Below are 21336 nucleotides of genomic sequence, written 5' to 3'. Positions count from 1 at the left end.
TTTCCATTTGATCTGTCACCCAAAGACCCTTACAAGTTCAATTTGAACAGCAACTTTCATTCATCACTGATTTTGTTACTTATTTTGAAGAAATTTGAAGCCATTTAGAACTAGAAATTCGATTTTCGAGGTTTCTGTGGTGCTGTTTCGGTTCTCACCCAAAGATTCCATTTAAAAAAAAAGTCATGTTCTCACCCAATGACCCCATATTGCCAAAAATGAAGCTCTCACCCATGACCCCATAAGTTTACATTTTGCTCTCACCGAATGTCCTAGTGCGAAAGTGCCAGCTACACCTATATCTTTTTCAAATTGAAGTGCCCTCCGCCCCCCCCCGGCCACCGTAGCCCAATCCATTACCAAAGACTGAACCGGTGAAGAGACGACTAGGCGCCGGGGACTTCATTTTGTAGGGGAAACAAAAATGGGGTTCTAAACTCGAAAATTTTGGGTCTAGTGAACTATAAGAATAGATAGGACCAATCATGGCTATAATTGGCTGAGGATTTTCTTTTGGACGGGATATCAATATCATACTGGTTGGGGATATTTTTTACACCAAAAATAGGGGGCTCAGTGCTCACTGATAATATTGTTTGAAATAGGGGTTCATTAATTCACATGATCAAGGGTGTAGATTTCTTTTTGACATGGGGGGGATGGGGTTGGAAAAAAGTTCTTGAAGTATAGTGAATCCAGCACCTTTTGGCGTCGGACAGGATAAGTTTATGATAGAAATGCGCACGAAAAATGTTGCTTTGTTAAAGCTGAACTGATGGTGCAAAAGTGGAATAAGTGCGCGCGAAGCGTGCGAAAATTTGCACTTTTGGGAGATAAAATGGGCAAATATGAGGTTCATTTGGTCAGAAACCATTCAGAGGTCCACATTAATAGGTCATTAAATAGCTCCCAAATAGTCATTAAAATGAATAGCTCCTTTATGGTTCATGTCGTCGAGTTATGGTCCTGGAGCAGTACAAGGGGACATAAGGGACCGTTCACATGTAAGGGGGCTGATGCAAAAAGGGGGGCCCTGAAATTTTTTGACCCTCTAAGGGGGGCCCTGAAAAAAATGTTTGTATGCTTTTCTATTGGGGTTAAGTTGACCGATAATTTTCATGTCAAAAAGGGGGGGCCCTGAAATTTTCGAGGTCTGTAAAGGGGGCCCCGAAAAATGTTTGCGATAATTTTTTTTTGCATCAGGCCCCCCTTACAAGTGTTTGTGAACGGTCCCTATTCTCCAACGTGCGGTTAACTCCTCAATTTAGAGTATCCCATTTGAAAAATACCCAGATTTTTATAATGGATATGCCAAGAGTATCATGCAACTGCTAGAAATTTACAATTATTTATGATTAAAAGTGCTTTTATTTTCTTTAATGTTATATATTTAATAACTAATAAAATCTGAACATTTGAAAACAGAACTATGGGCAAATAGAACAAGGATTTTTTTGCTGCTGTTTAGTGCTGTACTAGATACCTAAACAGTATCTATTTTAAAGTTTACACATCTTACACCATGGCCGCTGTATCGAGTGCACTAAAAAACTGTAGGCATAAACTTTCAAGTCGATTTTTGACAGCGTTATGGCAAAAACAGGTATTTGCGAGATTTAATGGGCAATTTTAATATAATCTAATCAGTTTATGATATGCAAGTAGAAGAATTTTAGGCAAGTGCCGCAGAGCTGTAGGTTTCACTATACCAACCTGACGAATTCGGCAACCTGTTCAGGTTGCAGCATTATCGCATGCCATACACGGGGGGGGGGCGCATACATGTAGACTTCTCATACAATTTGGACTGTATCTGTATTTATATACCTCATATATAGATTCCTGTCATCTGATTGGTTGAAAAAGCAGTCATTGAATTAACTATGCCCGCAAAATGAACTATGTCACGTGATGTCTATGACCGGTCCATGATGCATGAACTATGCCTGGACCGGTCACATGCATCACGATCAAACTGCGCGTTTTACCCAGCGTAAAATGATATTACGCACGCGTTAATGTTTTCACGCGCTATAATTACGCAGAAATCGCAGATTGTAATCTGTGTGCCGTTTGCATTGAAAATATTAATTTCTCTTCACAATTCGATGCTTTTAACCAAACAGATGACAAGAATCTTAAGATTTGGTATATAAAACAAATATTGACTGCTTTTAATTCGGGGCATGGTTAAAGGAAATCTGTACCATAAACTAATCAATGGCTATATAGTTGCAGTAATAATAAAAACGACAAACAGTAAAAGTCCCAAGCTTATATGGGTATAATCAGAAATAATGGCACCAAAGTGTGACAAAAAAAGTGTCAAAATTACAAACAGTGTTCAGAAATGTAATTGTTGTCTTATTGTAAGCAAAACATATCTAAATTCATGAAAAAATAAAAAAATTACTTCAGTAATATTACTAAATATATTTTTCAACAGGTTTATTGGCAAAAGTAGTCCAAAATCTTCAGAAATATAACACAAAAGACCCATGTCATTCCTTGTTATATTTTGACAAAATTATGCAAATATGTAATTCTTTGAGTTTTAATTAATTACTTAGACACTAAACTAAAATAGTCATGTAGAATTTTTCACATTGAAACAAAGTTTTGGAAAAAAAATTAAAATTTTCATTTAAACACCTAAAAATTCGCGGAAATCAGGAACAAAAGTTTTTATTTGTCAAAAGAAATATCTTGAATTATTTTCTGTTTAAGTTTATATCATGCAATATGATGTGCAAAAAATGTGTTGAAGTTTTTAGCATCACATTGTTCTTCAAATTGATGTAAGGATCTATCTAAGTAGTGCTATTGTGTAACACTCCTGACACTGTACACTACCTGTATGCCCTGAAATATTTTATAAACTACATTTTCTAAAACAGTCTTTGTAATTTTTTGTTGACAACATCCATGGCCCTCTCAAAAAAGGCACAGAATTTAGGTGATTTACGTTCATTTTTGTTTTTCGAGCCCAGCTTGCATGTTTTTGTAACACTCCTGTCACTTTGCTACAGTAACTGTATAGCCTCAAATATATAAATTTGCAAATCACATTTTCTAGAGTAGTTTTTGTAATTTTTGGGTGACACTATCTATGGCTATCTCAAAAAGGGGCAAAAAATTGAATTACATTAGTTCAATTTTATTGTTGAGCCTATATTACTTACAATTGATTGTCAGGAGTGTAACATTTTGGTCGAGCTATGAAAACCATGTTTTTATGTACATATTTCTTGAATATGAAGGTCTTTACATCATGATTGCAGCAGTTTGGCTTCAGGAATATATTTTCAGGGCTAAAAGAACACCAACAGACTGGTAATTTCTTCAGAAATTTGAATTATTGCCAATTAATTAATTCTGTGTAACACTCCTGACATTGACTATTTAGATAGCTGTAGCAAACATGTTCAAGCAATGGCAAATATTTTTCTTGTTTTTGAGTTCCTATCCCAATGCACTAATAAAATAAAAAGTAATGTATGAATATTGCCAACTTGGTGTATGAAAAAAATCAAGTTGAATAGTTCAAACTCACTCAAACAATTAATATTACTAACCCTAAACGTCTAAGGATTTGGCTGAAAAAGGACCCTTAAATGGTGATGCCTTTTGAAAAAGTACCCCTTTTTCAAAAAGACAAGTAGTGAGTAACCCCCCCCCCCCCCCGGGACCGTGGCCCGGCGATTGTAATAATAATTATTGTGTAATTACAAAACTCAACACGAACACACGGTAGAAACGATAGCTGTACAATTTGTACAAAATACAAGTTTGACTTTGACATAGGCCTAAACATTTATGGGCGCAAATCGACCATCCGTATTATGAACAAGTCTCGGGTTGTGGCCGGTCTAACACAACTTTTTAAAAGCAGTTGGTAATGACAAGGATTATGTTTAATCCATGTATTGAGGTTGTCAAATGTATTAGAATGCGGAAGAAGATGAGGAGGTGTCTTTGTGTAATTAATATTGTTTCTCGAAGATAATTAATGAATTGTGGTTGTTTTACAGTCAGTGGCAAGGCCAATTGTCCCAGTAAGATGGTTGAACCTACAAGAGTACCAGAGCAAGAAACTGATGGCCGAGTATAATGTTGCTGTACAGAAATTCAAAGTGGCAACCAACTCTAAAGATGCCATCCAATTTGCAAAGGATCTAGGTAAGAAAACTAGCAGGCAACTACTCTAAGGATGTCGAACATCCAATTTGACAACTTTAGATCATATGATGTTAAAAACTATAGAATAACTTGCCATTCTATCAATTTTGAGATTTAGAAAAATTATTTAATTTGTGTACATCGTGGAACATACTCTTTGCGTGGCTATAACCTCGCTAATATGAATGCGTTGAGTAGCGTTGTACTTGTACGCTCGTGTATTAGCATGATTAGTCACAAAGTAACAAGCGTAGTTGAATGTTCCACAATGTACGCGAATTAAATAAAAGTGCTTAGTAGCAGGAAGATTATCACACCCAATACATACTATGCCAAAATAGCTTTACAAACATACTAGAAAAAAAAAGTGCAGAGAAAAGTAAATGATGCTCACCTAAAATCATTGAGCATGGTACAGTGGAAAATCCAGCCTAAACCTTATTCATTATTATGACCTGATAACACAAAATACTAAAGGAGCTTTTGGAAAATGCTTATCCACAAAAATTGCCTGTGTAGTTTTAGGTCAAATTTAAAGGCAAAGTGACAAGACACTGATACTGATACAACACACAAACATATATACCGGTATTTATATCAAACATAGACAAAGGGAGAGGAAATGAGATGAGAACACAAAATACTGTAAACACAAACTTAAATCCAAGGCCCCTGACAATTTTGTGTTTTTTCCACTCTATTAGTTTCTCTAATAGAGTGGTCTAATATTTTGCACTGAACCCAGTGATAGATATATCTATCTACATATATCTTGCCCAGGTAAACCAGAAAACAAGAAAAGTTTTACCAGTTTGAGTCCAGCATATAAATAGTTTGTTTCTATTTGATTATAAGCTTCATGACATTTAAAATTCAACTGTCAAACATAACAAGAATGAGATGAAGCAATTTACAAGCACTAAAATTGTCCTCTTTAGGTGGATGATTTGTTCCTCCCTTCAGAGTGAAGCCCAGTAGATAATTGTCACTTGTCACTTGTCAGTGTTTCCTTTGGTTTAGTGGAGAGACAACAATTTATTTTTACCTTCAGTCCTAGAATTAATTTGTAAATACATGCACTATGTATTAGATTTTAGACTACTTTACCATCATGGAGCACAAAATAATAGTGCTGTAAATTTGGAAACATTAACATTTATTTATTTGCATTTTTCTGCAGATGTACATGAAATTGTTATGAAAGCTCAGATTCTAGCTGGTGGGAGGGTAAGGGCAAATTTTCAAGTGGTTTACAAGGAGGGGTACATCTAACAAAAAAGTAAGTAGTTACAATAGTGATACATCATGTAGGTGCTGGTATGAAAAGAAGCATTTAACGTTGACATACCATATTTACTCTATTAAATGCCCAGGGGCCGGGGGTTGCATTTCCCAAAAGGGGTCATTTATTAGAGGTCATGTTTAGAACAATTCCTGTTAAAATTATCAGATAAGCTTAAAACTCATATTGAAATGACAGACTATGAACTAATTACTTAGATCAATGACTTCGGGTTTACGTCACGATGATACTTTCACCAACTACTGATGCCATTACTGATGCCGATGTGTGTGCAATGTGTTCAGCTTACTACACAACATAGCATGAAAATTTCAGCATTTTTTGAACATCTTGTTAAAAAAATGGTTGGGCTGTTTAATAGATGGGGCAACTAATAGAGTATATGGTATTTTATATGCTGTACTTTATATAATTTAAAAAAATTCAACATGAGAGTTTATATGACTATGAAATGAGAACAAATGAAATGCAGGAAGTTGAGTCTGTGCATTTGTGATTGTAATACAAATTACCAAGTGAGTTAAAAGTTATTACTTCCAGACTGGCTTTTGAAACCTTCTCTTTTTTAATCAAAAATATATTGCTGATTTAAATTTCCCAAAATGATATAACAATTACAGTTGCTACCACAGAAGGACAGCACTGGCTAATGCGTGTCCTGTTTATCACAACAGGGTCATGCCAGGATAGTACAAAGCTACACATAACTAATGAGTTGTTGATTGTTGTGTACGTGCTAATAAATTAAACAATTGCTGTTCTTCTTTGCAAGCAATTACAGCCATATTAACCCTAACACCATACCACAAAATACCATGATGAAAACCAATGCGCATGCGTGAATCTCAGGGTCTGCGATGACGCAATCACCCTAAGTGTTATTTGCTCACAGAATCGCTGCCCGGAGCAGCGTAACCGTCTAAGGTTTGAATCCCGGGGGTGCCAAGTGACTTCTTGCACAGCCGCTATCGGCGCTGTGCATTCTTTTTTCCGCGTTCTTCTTCTTCTTCTTCTTTCTTCTTTCTTCTTCTTTCTGTCAACATCATTAAATCAGCCATCGTAGCCACATGCTTTCAGCCATGTTGATCATAGTTGGTCACTAGGACTATTGGGTGGTGCCACAGATGTCACATGATGAACTTCCGATCAAATGTCATCCACTTCCGGTCAGTGGCCAAAACCGTGATTTTCACTAAAAATGCTACTCCTTCACATATTACATAGCACCGTGACGGCACTTGCACACATGCATCACCTATAGCCAGTGTCTAAAAGTTATACCACAAAATTGGAATCAAAGGTCATTAGGGGGTCACTTCCGGTAAAAGTCTGAAAAATTTGTAAAAAATATTCAAAAAATCACGTCTTTACAAATTACATAGCAGAGAGTCGCCATTAGCACACATGCATCGCTACTAGCTAGGGTCTTTAGGATGCCTACAGTTTTGGGGTCAATGGTCATTAAGGGCTTACTTCCGGTCAAAAACCAAAATTATCAAAAAAGTTTAAAAATTTTTATCTCAAAATGTAAACAGACCAGAGTAATATAATCATCATACATGAATCAATGTTACCTGATGTATGCATGGTATTTTTTTATTTTGGGGGTCAAAAGGTCATTAAGGGTCACTTCCTGTTTTAGCTAAATAACTTTAAGAATTTTTATCTCGACAACTAAACAAAGTAGAATTTTTTTATTAAAATTGGAACAATGCATTTTGTCAGTGTACATGTGGTTTTTTTTCCATTGAGGTCAAAGGTCATTAAGGGGGTCGAAAGGTCAATCATAAATTAAAAAAAAAATCAAAATCCATGTATAAGTTCCGATTAAGCTGAAATTCACCAGGAATATTCCTTATGACATCCTAAGCACTATGTAATATTTTTGGGTCAAAGGTAATTAAGGATCACTTCCGGTTCTCACAGATTCGGGTCATAACTCATTTGTCACTGCTGGCTGTGCATGCTCGCGGTCGCAGGCGAACACAATCAGATCTCGTTTCTTCATCTTCTCTCCTTTTTTGTTTCTTCTTTAACTTCCGATAGCAAAAAGCAGGGTTGGGTGTTGGGGTTAAAGATATGACAAGTATGAATTTGTTAAATATTTTCAGTGCTGATGATCTTGGACCTTTGGTTGATCAGATGATTGGGTATAACCTGGTGACAAAACAAACACCAAAAGATGGAGTTCCTGTACAAAAGGTATGCACACACAAATTATGCAATCATCATTCTTTGTTAAAATCTGGTTTATTTCATCACTAGTGTCATTGACACATTACAATCATTTATGACAGGATCAAGGAGACAGTGTTTAGCAGTAAAAAATTGGATGCTGGTATAATTTAAGTTTAAGTGCGTTTTTATAAGGGATCATCTTGCTGTTTGGTTACACATTTTATGTTAAGTTACAATCTGTTAGAATAATCATAACATTTGCATATCGAGCTAATATCGTAGGAGGGATACGCACATATTTTCATGTAAAGATTTAACGAATTTGTCTGTTTCCAGTGTATCAAATCTTATTCTTACAAAAATCTGAAAAAGGTATTAATGTACTTTTGCCCTCATTTATAGGTGACATTGCTGGATTTGCATATACAAAACCAAAGTTATAAGGAGGTAGAACTTATTGAATGACCCTCACATCTCAGAGCCAAGTGACCATTATCAATGGAAATCTCAACATATAGCATATTGTGACAAATATCTGCTAGAATGTTTCATGAGTAAAATGAACATTGAATTTGCCATCATTTGTGCCCACATTATGCATCTAATTGTGCTGAAGTCAGAGCTTAGTCTTGTGTTATCTTCTGATGATCCACCACTAAATTTGGCATGATATGGAAGTCAGATCATCTGTATACATACTTGTTTGTTTGCTTGTAGGTGATGGTAGCTGAAGCATTAGACCTTGAACGTGAAACCTACCTAGCTATCCTTATGGATAGGGAAATGATGGGACCAGTTATTATTGGCAGTCCTCAAGGAGGCATGGATATTGAGGAAGTAGCAGAGAAAACTCCAGAACTTATATACAAGGCAAGTGTGAAGAAAACAAGTTTATGATTATTTACAACAAATGTTTCTGTCACCTACAACAAATTCCACACAAACTGTGGATTGCTAGGATCAAAAGCTCAGAGCATTAATTCAACTTTTATTTCACTACATATGTTATTTTTGTGGATAGATAGTTTTCCATCAGCTCTTGTAAAAGACAATGTCAAAGCAGTAAACAGCACCTTTGAGCACCCTACACAGTAAACAGGATTTAAGGTGTTCAGTAGTGCTGTTGATGAGAGCAGATAATAACTTTTTAAAGATATTTTCATACTTTGTTTTAGGTGAATGTGTTATAGACACAAAATCCTAACTTGCTTGCATCACAAGCAATTATAATGTCAATGTGTAATTGTGTATGCTGTCAAACTGGTCAAGATGCAAGTTTTTGTCAAAACTGGCTCTTCATTTTAATGTTTCTGTCATAAAAGCTTGACGATTTTAATTCATCAGTCACGCGGTATACTTGATGAAACCATATTGCTTCACTCAGTAACTTTTGGTTGGCTGGACTTGGTAACAAATGTACTGTGACTGTATGATTAAAGAAAGATTTGGTAATTCTGTTGTTTAAGCTTCCTATTGTATTTTGTTTAACAAGTGGTTTTAACTAGGGCATGTAATTTTATTCTCTTCCAGGAAGGAGTTGATATTAGCAAGGGTTTAGGTGATGATCAAGCCATGAGGTTAGCTGGGAATCTACTGTTCAAAGGAGAGTTACAGAGACAGGTAAATAAAATATTGTACTTGTAACTTCATAAAGTATAATGAGAAACAAGTAAAACACTGTGTTACATTTTATCATGATTGTCGCTGCACTGGTGATTGAAGTGAAATGTGAATTTGTGTTACAATTGTATTGTACTCGGGTTAAAAAGTATTAGTCCTCAAACTGAAATATTAACATCATTTCATGTTTCATCACCATAGATATGTAATAGTATATAGGTATTCCAATTGAATGAACGCAGCTTTCTATAGCGTGAGCATGATTGGTTAGCATTGTATCCCAAGGTCGTGTGTTCGCGTTGTAGTTCGAAATATGTGATATATACGATCGCGGTTGGATCAAGTACAGCTGTTGAAAGCTGCATTCATTCAATTGGAATTCCTACTATAGTCTTGAGAGTAACCATCTAATCTACCAGTATTCATATCAACTCATTTTGAGTTTTGATGGTTTTGTTCTTTTCATTAAGGCTGCTGACCAAATCCAAAACTTGTATAAATTGTTTATAGGAGTAGATGCTACCCAAGTGGAAATTAATCCATTTGGTGAGACTCCAGATGGGAGAGGTGAGTAGGCTTTATCAAATTCAGAAATTGCAATATGTACATTTTTTGCTGAAAAGCTTGTAAACTAAGGTTGCACACTTCAAATTTGTAATAGGTAACATTTCAACAACAAACATGAAACTACTGAAAGGCAAAAATATGAATAAACACCTATCTGAATTAACACCAGGTGTGTAACAAAGATTGTTACCAGAGGAGCATATCACAGTTGGGATCGCATAGAACACAGACAGGCCAGACTTTAATAGTGCATTGCCATAATCATGGTATGGTGGAAATGAAAGCCACAAGTTAACTCCTGCCATACCATTCTTAGTCATGAATACAAATGTAGGGAAGCAATTGAGCTTTGTATGTAGTGTTTTTGGCATTGAATAATGATACTTATTATGTGGTAGTGTGTTCTCCTAAATCATACCAATCCTGACAGTGATTATCTTGTTGCTTTTCAGTTGTGTGCTTTGATGCAAAGATCAACTTTGATGATAACGCCGAGTTTCGACAAAAAGAAGTATTTGCAATGGAAGATCTCTCAGAGAGTGATCCAAGGGAAATTGAAGCTTCTAAGCACAATCTAAACTACATTGGAATGGATGGAAATATAGGATGTCTGGGTAAGGACAGTTTGCACAATGCACAAGTTTTGTTTGAAAGCAATTCTCTGTTGTACTGGGCTAGATCTATACAAGCTATGAAAGGCAGTCAACAATTGGATATTTCTGTTAAAATGCATGCACCCTCTATGGAAGATGTGACCTCAATCTCTCACGCATGAGTCATCAGGTCATGTCTTCCATTGGGGTGTATGGATTTCAACAGGAATCGCCCAATAGATATACCGACCAGAGGTGTAAAATGTTAAGACAAAATCAACCAAACCTTTAAATTTCCAGTCATAAGTATTATTTAGACATCTGTTTGAAGCCATGACCAAAATAAGTAAGCATCCTGAATGTGTGAGATATTTTGTCCTCTGTTCCAGACCCAGAATTTCTTTTTCTGTTGCTGACAAAGAATGATGAGACCCTTCACCCTTATCAACTACCAGTTACTCTTTAAAAGCGGTTGTCATTGTCGATGAGTTAGAAAATTAATTTGTTCCTTTTTTTGCAGTGAATGGTGCTGGTCTTGCTATGGCTACTATGGATATAATCAAGCTACATGGTGGTGAACCAGCCAATTTCTTAGATTGTGGAGGTGGAGTACAAGAACACCAAGTCTACGAGGCATTCAAACTTCTTAGTTCAGATAAAAATGTAAGATTTTGTCATTAGTGTTACTTGTAGTTATAGGGTGTATCCATAATACAAGACAATTACACAAAAGATCATAGAATAAACGCATAATCCTTCTTTGTAATCTATTCACCAAATTCCATTCTCCCGTACACAAGGATGATCCAAGTTTAGGCTGAATTCTGGAAGGTGTTTGAAATTGATAATAGCTAACTTGATGTGTGTTAATGATTTAATGAAGAAATTAAAATAACAGCAAAACTTGCTGATTGATACTATAAACTTGATTGATTACACTGTTGTGAATCATTATAATGCTTCAACAGACTTGTTAACATTTAAGTTTTATTATGTTACTCATATTTCGTCATTTTTGTAACTTGGCTCCTGTTTTTGATTTGCACAGGTACAAGCTATCTTAGTTAATGTATTTGGTGGTATAGTGGATTGTGCTATCATAGCCAACGGTATTACCTCAGCTTGCAGGGGAATGGATCTCAAAGTACCATTAGTTGTCAGATTAGCAGGTATGTTAAGTAGTCACAGTTTGTATATATGAAGTCATTGATTAATTAGAAAATAAAAGATAGGATTTTGTCTTTTGCCTATCCAATATTTTGTCATAATGTATGGACTGGCCAATATTTTGAGTAGTGGATGACGGTGCATCTTAATAAAAATATTGGCCAGCCCATCCATTATGATACGATATTGGATCTCATAAAAGACAAAGTCTTACGCATTAGTATTTAACACATGAAAGCGCTGGCTACCAATCCTTTTAGGTATTTTCATCTCAGCTTCTGTGGCCAATGATTTACCTCTCATATATTTAGTGAATATGGGAATGTGATATGCTCCATGGATACCAGATGAAATCGCAGTGACATGATCTGATCCACAGGGGCCAAAGGCAGCAAATTTGAAACTGAGATAAAGGCAAATATATGGAGTAAAAAAGAATCAAATACATAAGAAAATACACATCACAAAACCTCATAACTTGATAACCAAATATGCTAGACCTTTGGTGTTTTCAGTATTTCCGTATATGATAGCCTAATATTACTACAAGATAATAATTATAGTAACTCAATTTTCAAAAATGCCTCCTTTGGCCCCTGTGGAGCAGATCGTGTCACATATAATGAAAAGGGATCATGAAATAAGGAATGTCTTTGTATATAATTTTTTCTGACCATCACCAGGGACTTGTCTTTTGGAATTAGCAGGAGAGCATTGAATAGCTCTTCTGGAGCCTTCAAGGAGAGCCATTTAGAGCATTTACAATAGAATGTAAGGAGAGAATGGTCAACTGAGGAGAGCTAAAAATCACTCTCCTATTTCAGATTTAAGGAGAGCATTAGAGAGTGATTGCTCTCACTCTCCTCAAAAGGCAGTCCCTGCATGATCACCATGTACTGACTTCTTTGGTTGGATACTTTTGAATAGGACTGCATTACAATGGTCATTTTGAACTTAGTTAGTTTCTATTGTGACAATCTGGTACCAAGCTATGTATTTGTCACTGTGATTCTATCTGGGTTTTCTTGGAACATTCTTGATATTTGACATTTAAGGCCATCTTTCAGAGGTTCTATTTTCCCAGCTTACTTTGTGGTATGGATAAGTAAAAAGAAGCAAAGTGTCTCAAAATGTGTAGCATAGGTTTTTAGAGGACTTGAATATTTCTTTAAGTATGATTTCTTGTCAACTTGAAACTTACATTTTTTGTGATTTTCTATTGTTTATTCTTGATCTCCCATCAAAATTTTTGATATTGACATAATCTTCCAGAGGTCCATGTTACTGGCTAGCATTGATTTAGGAGAGCACAAATCACAACATGACTGATTAATCCAATATTGTTCTTATTGTGTCTTGCCAAAAATGTATAATATGATCAATTTTTGTGTCTTGTTTATAGGGATGAATGTTGATGAAGCCAGAAAAATTCTTGAAGATAGTGGACTACCAATACAGACAGCTGAAGATATGGGGTCAGCAGCCCAGAAAGCAGTTGCATCACTGAAGTAAACAGAGAAGAATTGTAAACTCTGATGCACATTTGTTAAACCATGAATCCTGTAAATGCAACTCCAGAGAAGTCATACTTCACATCTTACAAGATGTTATAAACACAAGATGAGAAGTATTCTTGGCAAAAAAACACTACCTTTTACAAATATGCAACAGAATTTGAGTAATTGAGGATGACACTATCAAATTATGAAGGTATCCATCAAAATGCCCTTGTGTAGATGCATTCTAAAGAGTTTTGTACTATCTTCCCAAATTTACAGTCTTTATGTACCAAATACCATATTCTTTTCTTTTGTTTGGTTCTAGTAGCCTTACTTGTATTCTGATCAAATCAGATGTATTAGAAATGTTTACTTTGACCAAGATTGAGTCATATGAATGTTTGCAACATTGCAACATTTTTTTTATCTCACTGAAAGCAGCTTTTGACACAGTTGTTACAACATAATGGTATTATGGCTCTGGCAATCTTGTGATCATTCTGAAAATGGTACATAAGTTAGTGTCTTCATTTTTCTTTTACCACAATATTGGTTCAACTTCATAAGAAGCTCTTAAACTATCCAAACATAATCATGGAATTTGATTAAAATTTTAAACAAAATATGAGCATTTCAGTGGCGTAACTAGGGGGGTGGGGTGCCAAATCGGCCTCATGAACTGATGCCATTCCCACACCCCCGCGTCTAAGCTATTCTCGGCTGGGGGGTAGGGGTACCAATTTAGTTTCTTGCCCCGGGCGCTACCAAGCCTAGTTACGCCACTGGAGCATTTCACTGTTTTAGTGTTAGTTATTACTGGACCATTTAGGACCTAAACTAAATCTATGATCAATTATAGTATATGGATACATGTTTGGTATGAAAAATTTAAGTAGAAAATGATCTGATTTCCATTCCAAAATATTCATGTGTATGCAAAATATTTTTGGAAGTGATAGTGCAAAATATCTGTACAGTGTAAATGCAAGTAAACCAAGACAATGTAGTACCTGTGTGTTTTATGATATGGGTGACCAGTGGTGTAGCATAAGTTATTCAATTGGAGGGCACAAAACCTGATTGGGGGACACGGACACTTCTGCCATTTTCAATGGTGTTTTTCACAATTTTCTCTTTGATGGGGGCATGTCCCTCTGATGCTACGCTACTGTGGGTGACAAAATTTGAAGTGATATAGACCATGTTAAATTAATATGAGCATTTGAGATACTTTTATTGTAACATGACCATGTTAAATCAGGTGAATGCTTTTTTTTGTGTGTGCAAAGATATGCCTAAAGGGACAACTCGTAATGTTTAGAACTGATAAAAGACCAAAAACAAAGGACCAGTGTACCTACAATTGACAATAACAGTGTTCAAAGTTCAAATATGGTGCCATATAAGCGCGCGATATAGGTTGATAGTGGCATTGGTTGATATAAAACATATTGAATGACAATCAGTCAATGAGGTGTCTAGAATTTATGTGTGATTGATATAGTAATCTCTATCCATCACCAATCATCATCACCTTTTCTGGCTACCATGACGATCATTATTTGGCCACCAAAACAGTGTATAAGGTTGTAAAAGAAATTAATACCTTGTGAGCTGTTTGTGGGGTAGATCATAAAATCTTATTAGATGGGTACAAAGCACATAATAAAAACTGTATTCATCTGATACTTTTTAAAATGGACTGAAATTATATTAGAATTTTTGTGAAATATATACGGAAAAGAGAAAAGGAGATACATAATAAAATAGATATCATGTTTCAAAAACTAAAAAGTATGTATTTTTTGTTTGTATGTTTGTAAAAAGTGTTCATTCAAACAGGTCTTATATAGATTTTAAGTTTTAATCTACATTGTTCAACTTTTTGATATATACATATAGGTTGTTAAAAAACATTATCTACAGGCCTATCAATCCAAACAGAAATATATGATAATAATCATCCTTTTTCATTTGCAAATATCTGGTATTATGCTTATGCAAAATCATTTCCTGTTTCCATTAACACTCTTCGGGGCAAACCGAAAATCAGTGGATCAGATTGAATTTTTTTTTCAAAATTTACGGATTGGGGTGGATATCATAGGGTTAGGCCGGATTGGGGTGAGTGCTTGTCAAGTTGAAACAGGCTGGGTTCGAGTTTCAGTTCGAGTCGGGATCAAGAAAAAAATGAACAGTGTTCTGTTCTCTATTTTTTTATTCACAGTAAAATTTCACTTCAAGTAAGTGCAAATGATATTATAAATCCATAATTTTATGAATATGGGTAATTGCATACATGAGGTCATTCTTAGTTTTCATTTAACATCAGATCCGATTTGAAACTTTGAAAAGCTAGAATGGATCGGTTCAGATCAGCTGGGATCATCTGCATAGAGGTATGACTGGATTTCACACTCATCACCCAGGTCATCAATGAAGACAGAGAATAAAAGTGGGCCCAATGTTGACCCCTGACGAACTGATGCATTGATGGAGGAAATACATTGTACTTGATGACTGGCCAGATAGGACAACTTTGATGGAACGATCTGTCATGTAGCTCCTAATCCAGGTGAGCAGCTTGCCGGATACTCCTTTTGTCATGAGTTTTGAGCAAAGGCCATTGTGCCAGACCTTGTCAATGCTCATTTGATGTCCAGGGCAATCAGGCGCACTTCATTGCCTCTGTCCAGGTAGTTGGAGTCAGAATGATGAAGATGTCAGCTGTGCTGTGGTGTGGCCTAAATCCAGACTGTCTATCAGAAATCAGTTGGTTTCCAAGGAGGTAATTCTGAAGTTGGTTCTGTACAACGGCCTCCATGACCTTGCTGATGATGCAGAGCAGAGAGATGGGGTGATACATAGATGGATTAGACTTCGAATCTCTCTTGTGAATAGGGATGACAGATGCAGTCTTCCATTGGCTTGGGAAAACTCCCTTGGAGAAGAAAAGCTCAAACAGCAGGCTGTGTGGTCTAAAGGACTCTTGCAGGGATTTCGTCAGGACCAGTAGCTTTATCTGTTTGCAGATTCCTGATAAGCTTCCTAACATCTTTGACCTTGAAGGCTATCTTTTCTGTTGAACACATTGCTGAATGCTGATTTTCAGGAGCAGATTCTTCTGCGCTGGCAAGCTGAAATTTAGCGGCAAAGGGTTGGCAGAATTTGTCAGCTTTGTCTTTTGATGTAGTGTAGACTTGCGGCCATCCTTAATCACTGGTATATCAACTCCAGTGGACTATACCAGCTAGGGTATTAATAGTGTTCCACCATTTCTTAGTGCTGAGCTGTTATAGCTCTTTCTGGCTACCTTCTCTGCACAATCATACTCTTTTGTATAATTTTGTAAACTTATCCTTGTATTCCATGGTGTTATTCTTTTTCAGCTTCCTGAATAATCGGCGCTTCTTGGTTGCTGCTCGTTTCAGTGATCATCAAACCATACCTTGTCTCCACTCTTCTTGATAACGATCTTTGCTGGTATGAAAATCGCCATAGCATCACTGATGATAGTGGTCATCAGATTGGAGCGAAAGAGACTAGTCTGCAGATGCAAAACCTCTCATTCCCCAGTAGTCAGCCTTGTCGTACTGCCACACTTTGCGCTTGTAGGGTTCATCTGTGTACATTTGTACAGCGGCACATTCAATTAAAATGAACTGGACCATGGTCTGAAGTACCTAGTCTTGCATGTACTGTGCAGGTGGCATAAAGATCAGTGATGACCAAGTCAAGAATCTGGTTTTCCCGGGTAGGTTCTTTGACAAATTGCGTTAGACCAAGAGCATTACGCATCTCAAGTGTGTGCGACATCCACTGTGGTACGGCTGCCAAACCATTTTTCGTGGTGGACATTAAAGTCGCTAAGAAGAATTACTGATTGTGCATTGAATTCAGAAAGCTTTGACAAGGTGATGATATCATTGTTAGTACTGGGTCTGGGTGGTCTATAGACAGCAGCAAAGAGTATTTTCTCTGACTTCATTGTTACTGAAAACCACATCCGCTCCAAGTCCTCTGGATCAAGAGTACTGTCATGGTATATGGCGATACCCTCCAGGCAATAGATGGTGATCCCTCCTTAGTTGGATGTAGGTCTACGCTGAGGGAGTATCCTGGTATAGTTATGCAGTCAGCACCATCATGAAGGTTTCTACGATGACAATAATGGATGGCTTTAGTTCATGGCACAGATTGAACAGCTCACCGATGTTTGAACGTGTCTTCTGATATTCACTTCTAGTAAAGTCATGCCCGTTTCACCTAGTCGTTACTCGTTGGGCAGGCATGGGTCGTTTCCTTTTTGATCTGTCCATTCGATGCTTCTTTAACTTAATTGTAGCGAGAGAAGTTGAAGAGTGGGGGGGGGGTGCTAGACCCCTCACCCCAGATTCACAACTAAGCGTTGCGGTGGGGATGTGTACTATATATGACCTAAACTGAAAGCATCCTGAGATTCAGAGCAGTTGGGGTATCCAGATGGCAGACGATACCTCTCGGTCAAAGATGGGGTGGTCAGTGCTTTAGGTTGCCCCCCTCTCCAGCTGAAGCGTACCACAATGGAGGAAGTCATCAGCATCCAGGTCAGACAAACCCAGGGCAGGTAGACAGATGCAGTGCAGGTAGAGACTAGGAGCCCAGACAATTTATTCAGCTCAGAAGAGACAAAAGGTTTGATGGTCTGATTATGTTAGTATAGGCCCAAGATTCAATATTCCATATTGCTGCCGGCTCACAGCCTGTCACGTTCAGCCTGGGGTCACAAAATAGGGGGCCAAAAATGCATTTATTCAGCTCAAGAGAGACATGGACAAAACTTGTTGGATATCACTGGGAGGATACTTTTCATGCCTATAGCAATGACAGCAATTTTGGCCTGTACGGTGGCCCAGACAGTAGCCCCAAAGGGGCCCGCCCATATGGTGTTATTCAGCTGAAGAGAGACAAGGATGAATCTTTTTGCATTGGAACTATTACACATTGGGGTGCACAAAAATACCAATGACAGCAACTTTTTCCTGTACGGGGGCCCAGACAGTAGCCTCAAAGGGTCCAATGTCCCATAACTGATTTATTCAGCTGAAGAGAGACATGGATGAATCTTTTTGCATTGGAACTATTACCCATTGGGGTTTACAAAAATACCAATGACAGCAACTTTTTTCCTGTACGGGGCCCAGACAGTAGCCTCAAAGGGCCCGATGCCCCATAACAGGTTATTCAGCTGAAGGAAGACATGCGTAAATCTTTTTGCATTGGAACTATTACACATTGGGGTGCACAAAAATACCAATGACAGCAAATTTTTTCCTGTACGGGGGCCCAGACAGTAGCTTCTAAGGGCCCGATGCCCCATAACTGGTTATTCAGCTGAAGAGACACGTGGATGAATCTTTTTGAATTGGAACTATTACCCATTGTGGATTACAAAATTCCAAGGACTGCAACTTGTTCCTGTACGGGGCCCAGGCAGTAGCCTCAATGGGCCCAATATCCCATAACTTGTTATTCAGCTGAAGAGACAGGTGGGTGGATCTTTTTGAATTGGAACTATTACCCATTGGGGTTTGCAAAAATACAAATGCCATCAACTTTTTCCTGTACGGGAGCCCAGACAGTAGCCTCAAAGGGCCCGATATCCCATAAATTTTAGCACCCTGACTGGTAAGTCCATCAGAGTTTATATACCAGTGCTGCAGAATGGGCGTCAAGTCTACACTACATCAAAAGTCAGAGCTGAAACATTTTGCCAGACCTTTGCAGCTAAATGTTAGCTTCCCCGCACAGAAAAATCTGCTCCTGAAGTGAATTTCAGCATTCAGCAACATGCTCAAAGGAAAAGATACTCCTTCAAGGTCAAAGATTTTTGGAAGCTTCTTAGGAATCTACAACCAGATAAAGCTACTGGTCCTGATGAAATCATTGCAAGCGTCCTGAAGGAATACAGCGCAGAACTGGCAAGACCACTCAGTCTGTTTGAGCTTTGCTTCTCCAAGGAAGTTTTTCAAAGCCAATGGAGGACTGCATTTTTCATCCCTATTTACAGAGATGCGAAGTCTAATTCATCTATGCACCGCCCCATCTCTCTGCTCTGCACCATCAGCAAGATCTTGGAGGCTGTTGTACAGAACTTCAGAAGTACCTCCTTGGAAACCAACTGATATCAGATAGACAGTTTGGATTTAGGCCATACCACAATATAACTGATATCTTTACCATTCTGACCCAAGAGTGGTCCAACTAACTGGACGTGGACGACCTGCGTCTGACTGCCCTGGATATCAAAGAAGCATTCGATAATGTCTGTCATGACTTTGCACTCATGGCAAGGAGTATCCGGCAAGCTGCTCATCTGGATTAGTAGCTACCTGACATATCATTCCATCAAAGTTGTCTGTATCTGGCCATCCTCCATTAGGGGTCAATATTGAACCCACCATTGTTCTCTGTCTTCATTGATGACCCGGGTGATGAGTGTGAAAACCCAATTCTGCCTCTACGCAGATGATTCCACCTTGTTTTGTGAGATTACATCTAGAGACAACCCTGCTAGCCTGAACGGAGACTTGGAAAAAATGAGGATCTGGGCAGATAAGCATGACAGACGGATGGTGACTTTCGAGACATCGAAACGTAAGGCAATGGCAATATCAAGAAAGAGAAATCTAACCAAGATATATATTCTGTTTGGTACCACCAAACTGGCTGAAAAAAGAGGAGCTGGAGATCCGGGACTCACAGTCGACAGCAAGGTGACCTGGACAAAGCATATTTCTAACGTCTCATACAGAGCAGGACAGGAGTTGGGCGCTCTGAGGAGAGTTGCAAATAAACTTGATGTCAGAGGCAAGGCTAAAGTTTGCAGTGTGATGGAATACACCTCACTGTCTAAGATGAGGGCCAGCACATCCACTCTAGGATTACTAGACTCTATCCAGAGGAAGGACCTTCGAATCATAAGAGTGAGCGAAGAAGAAGCAAGTACAGAGCTGAACATCGCATCTCTCCATCAAAAACGTCAAGTGACTGCAGCAACAGTCCTCTATAAAATGCACACCAGCTTGTACCCACCAGATCTGAAGGCACAGCCACTAAAGTCATTTGTAGTCAGAAGGGCTACCCGCTCAAGCCTGTCCATGCCTTGCCATGCTCTCACAGTACCAGTTTCTAGGACCATACCTACTGGCAGGACCTTCATCCACACTTCAGTTTGGAATAGCCTACAGTCGGAGAGCAGCGTGCATAAGCATCTTATTTCACATGTCTGATGCTTTACCCTTCACTCCTGTGATCCACTGATTGGCACATGTGGTTTTCTTTTATATAGTGCCTACATGTATATAATCGAGTGCTATAAGTTCTTGAAATGTGTCACTCCTCATGGGCTATTGTTCACTTTAGTATTTAAAAACCAGTAAAAATGTTTTTGAGCCAAAAAGACACACAGATCTTTTGAATTGGAACTCTTGCATATTGGGGTTTACAAAAATACCAATGACAGCAACTTTTTTCCTATAAGAGGGCCCAGAAAGTACCCTCAAAGGGCTCGATGTCCCATAACTGGTCAATCAGCCAAATGTAATGAGCATGTTAAAATGCTGTGGGGATGCCATGAAGGAAGAAAGTGTTAATTTTAAATGCTCTCTTTTTCCAAACAAAATTGGTTTAACATGAGGGAATAAAGTCGCATTGTGCTGAATGAGGCTTTAAAATTGGCTACGAAGAAGCATTGGCTACGAAGTACCTTTCTCCTGCTGATATTGGTATTGATGAAGTAGCTATTTTTAATACTGGTGATATCAGTATTCATGAAGTAAATTACCTACTCCTGATATTGGTTTTGATGAAGTATAGCTGTCTACTGCTGACATTGGTATTGATGAAGTAGTTATCTATTGTTGATACTGGTGATACTATCTTATGCTAGCTGAATAAATCAGTTATGGGACATCAGGCCTTTTGAGGCTACTGTCATGGCCCCCTATACAGGAAAAAGTTATTGCCATTGATTAGTATTATTTTGTAGACCCCAATATGCAATAGTTCCAATTCAAAAAGATCCATCCATGTGTTTATTTGGCTGAATAACCAGTATGGGATATCTGGCCCATTGAGGCTACTATCTGGTCCCTCGTACAGGAAAAAGTTGATATCCTTAATATATTTGTAGACCCCAATTTGCAATAGTTCCCATTCAACAAGATCCATCCATATGTCTCTTCAGTTG

General features: G+C 37.7%; 1 protein-coding gene across 1 annotated transcript; it reads left to right on the top strand.

Annotated features, from left to right (window-relative positions):
- Window positions 1-1470: 1470 nt before the first annotated feature.
- Window positions 1471-14900, top strand: LOC140149168 (succinate--CoA ligase [GDP-forming] subunit beta, mitochondrial-like). Its single transcript, XM_072171365.1, is given in 12 exon segments — window positions 1471-1603; window positions 4032-4179; window positions 5360-5401; window positions 5404-5458; window positions 7594-7684; window positions 8378-8530; window positions 9191-9280; window positions 9751-9847; window positions 10300-10461; window positions 10961-11103; window positions 11489-11609; window positions 13010-14900. Coding segments are annotated over 12 exon segments (1293 nt in total). The 5' UTR covers window positions 1471-1522; the 3' UTR covers window positions 13120-14900.
- Window positions 14901-21336: the final 6436 nt, after the last annotated feature.

This window comes from Amphiura filiformis, chromosome 3 (assembly GCF_039555335.1).
Source record: "Amphiura filiformis chromosome 3, Afil_fr2py, whole genome shotgun sequence".
Lineage (NCBI taxonomy): Eukaryota > Metazoa > Echinodermata > Ophiuroidea > Amphilepidida > Amphiuridae > Amphiura > Amphiura filiformis.
The sequence above is the reverse complement of the archived record's forward strand: the minus strand, read 5'-3'. Positions and strand labels throughout refer to the sequence as shown.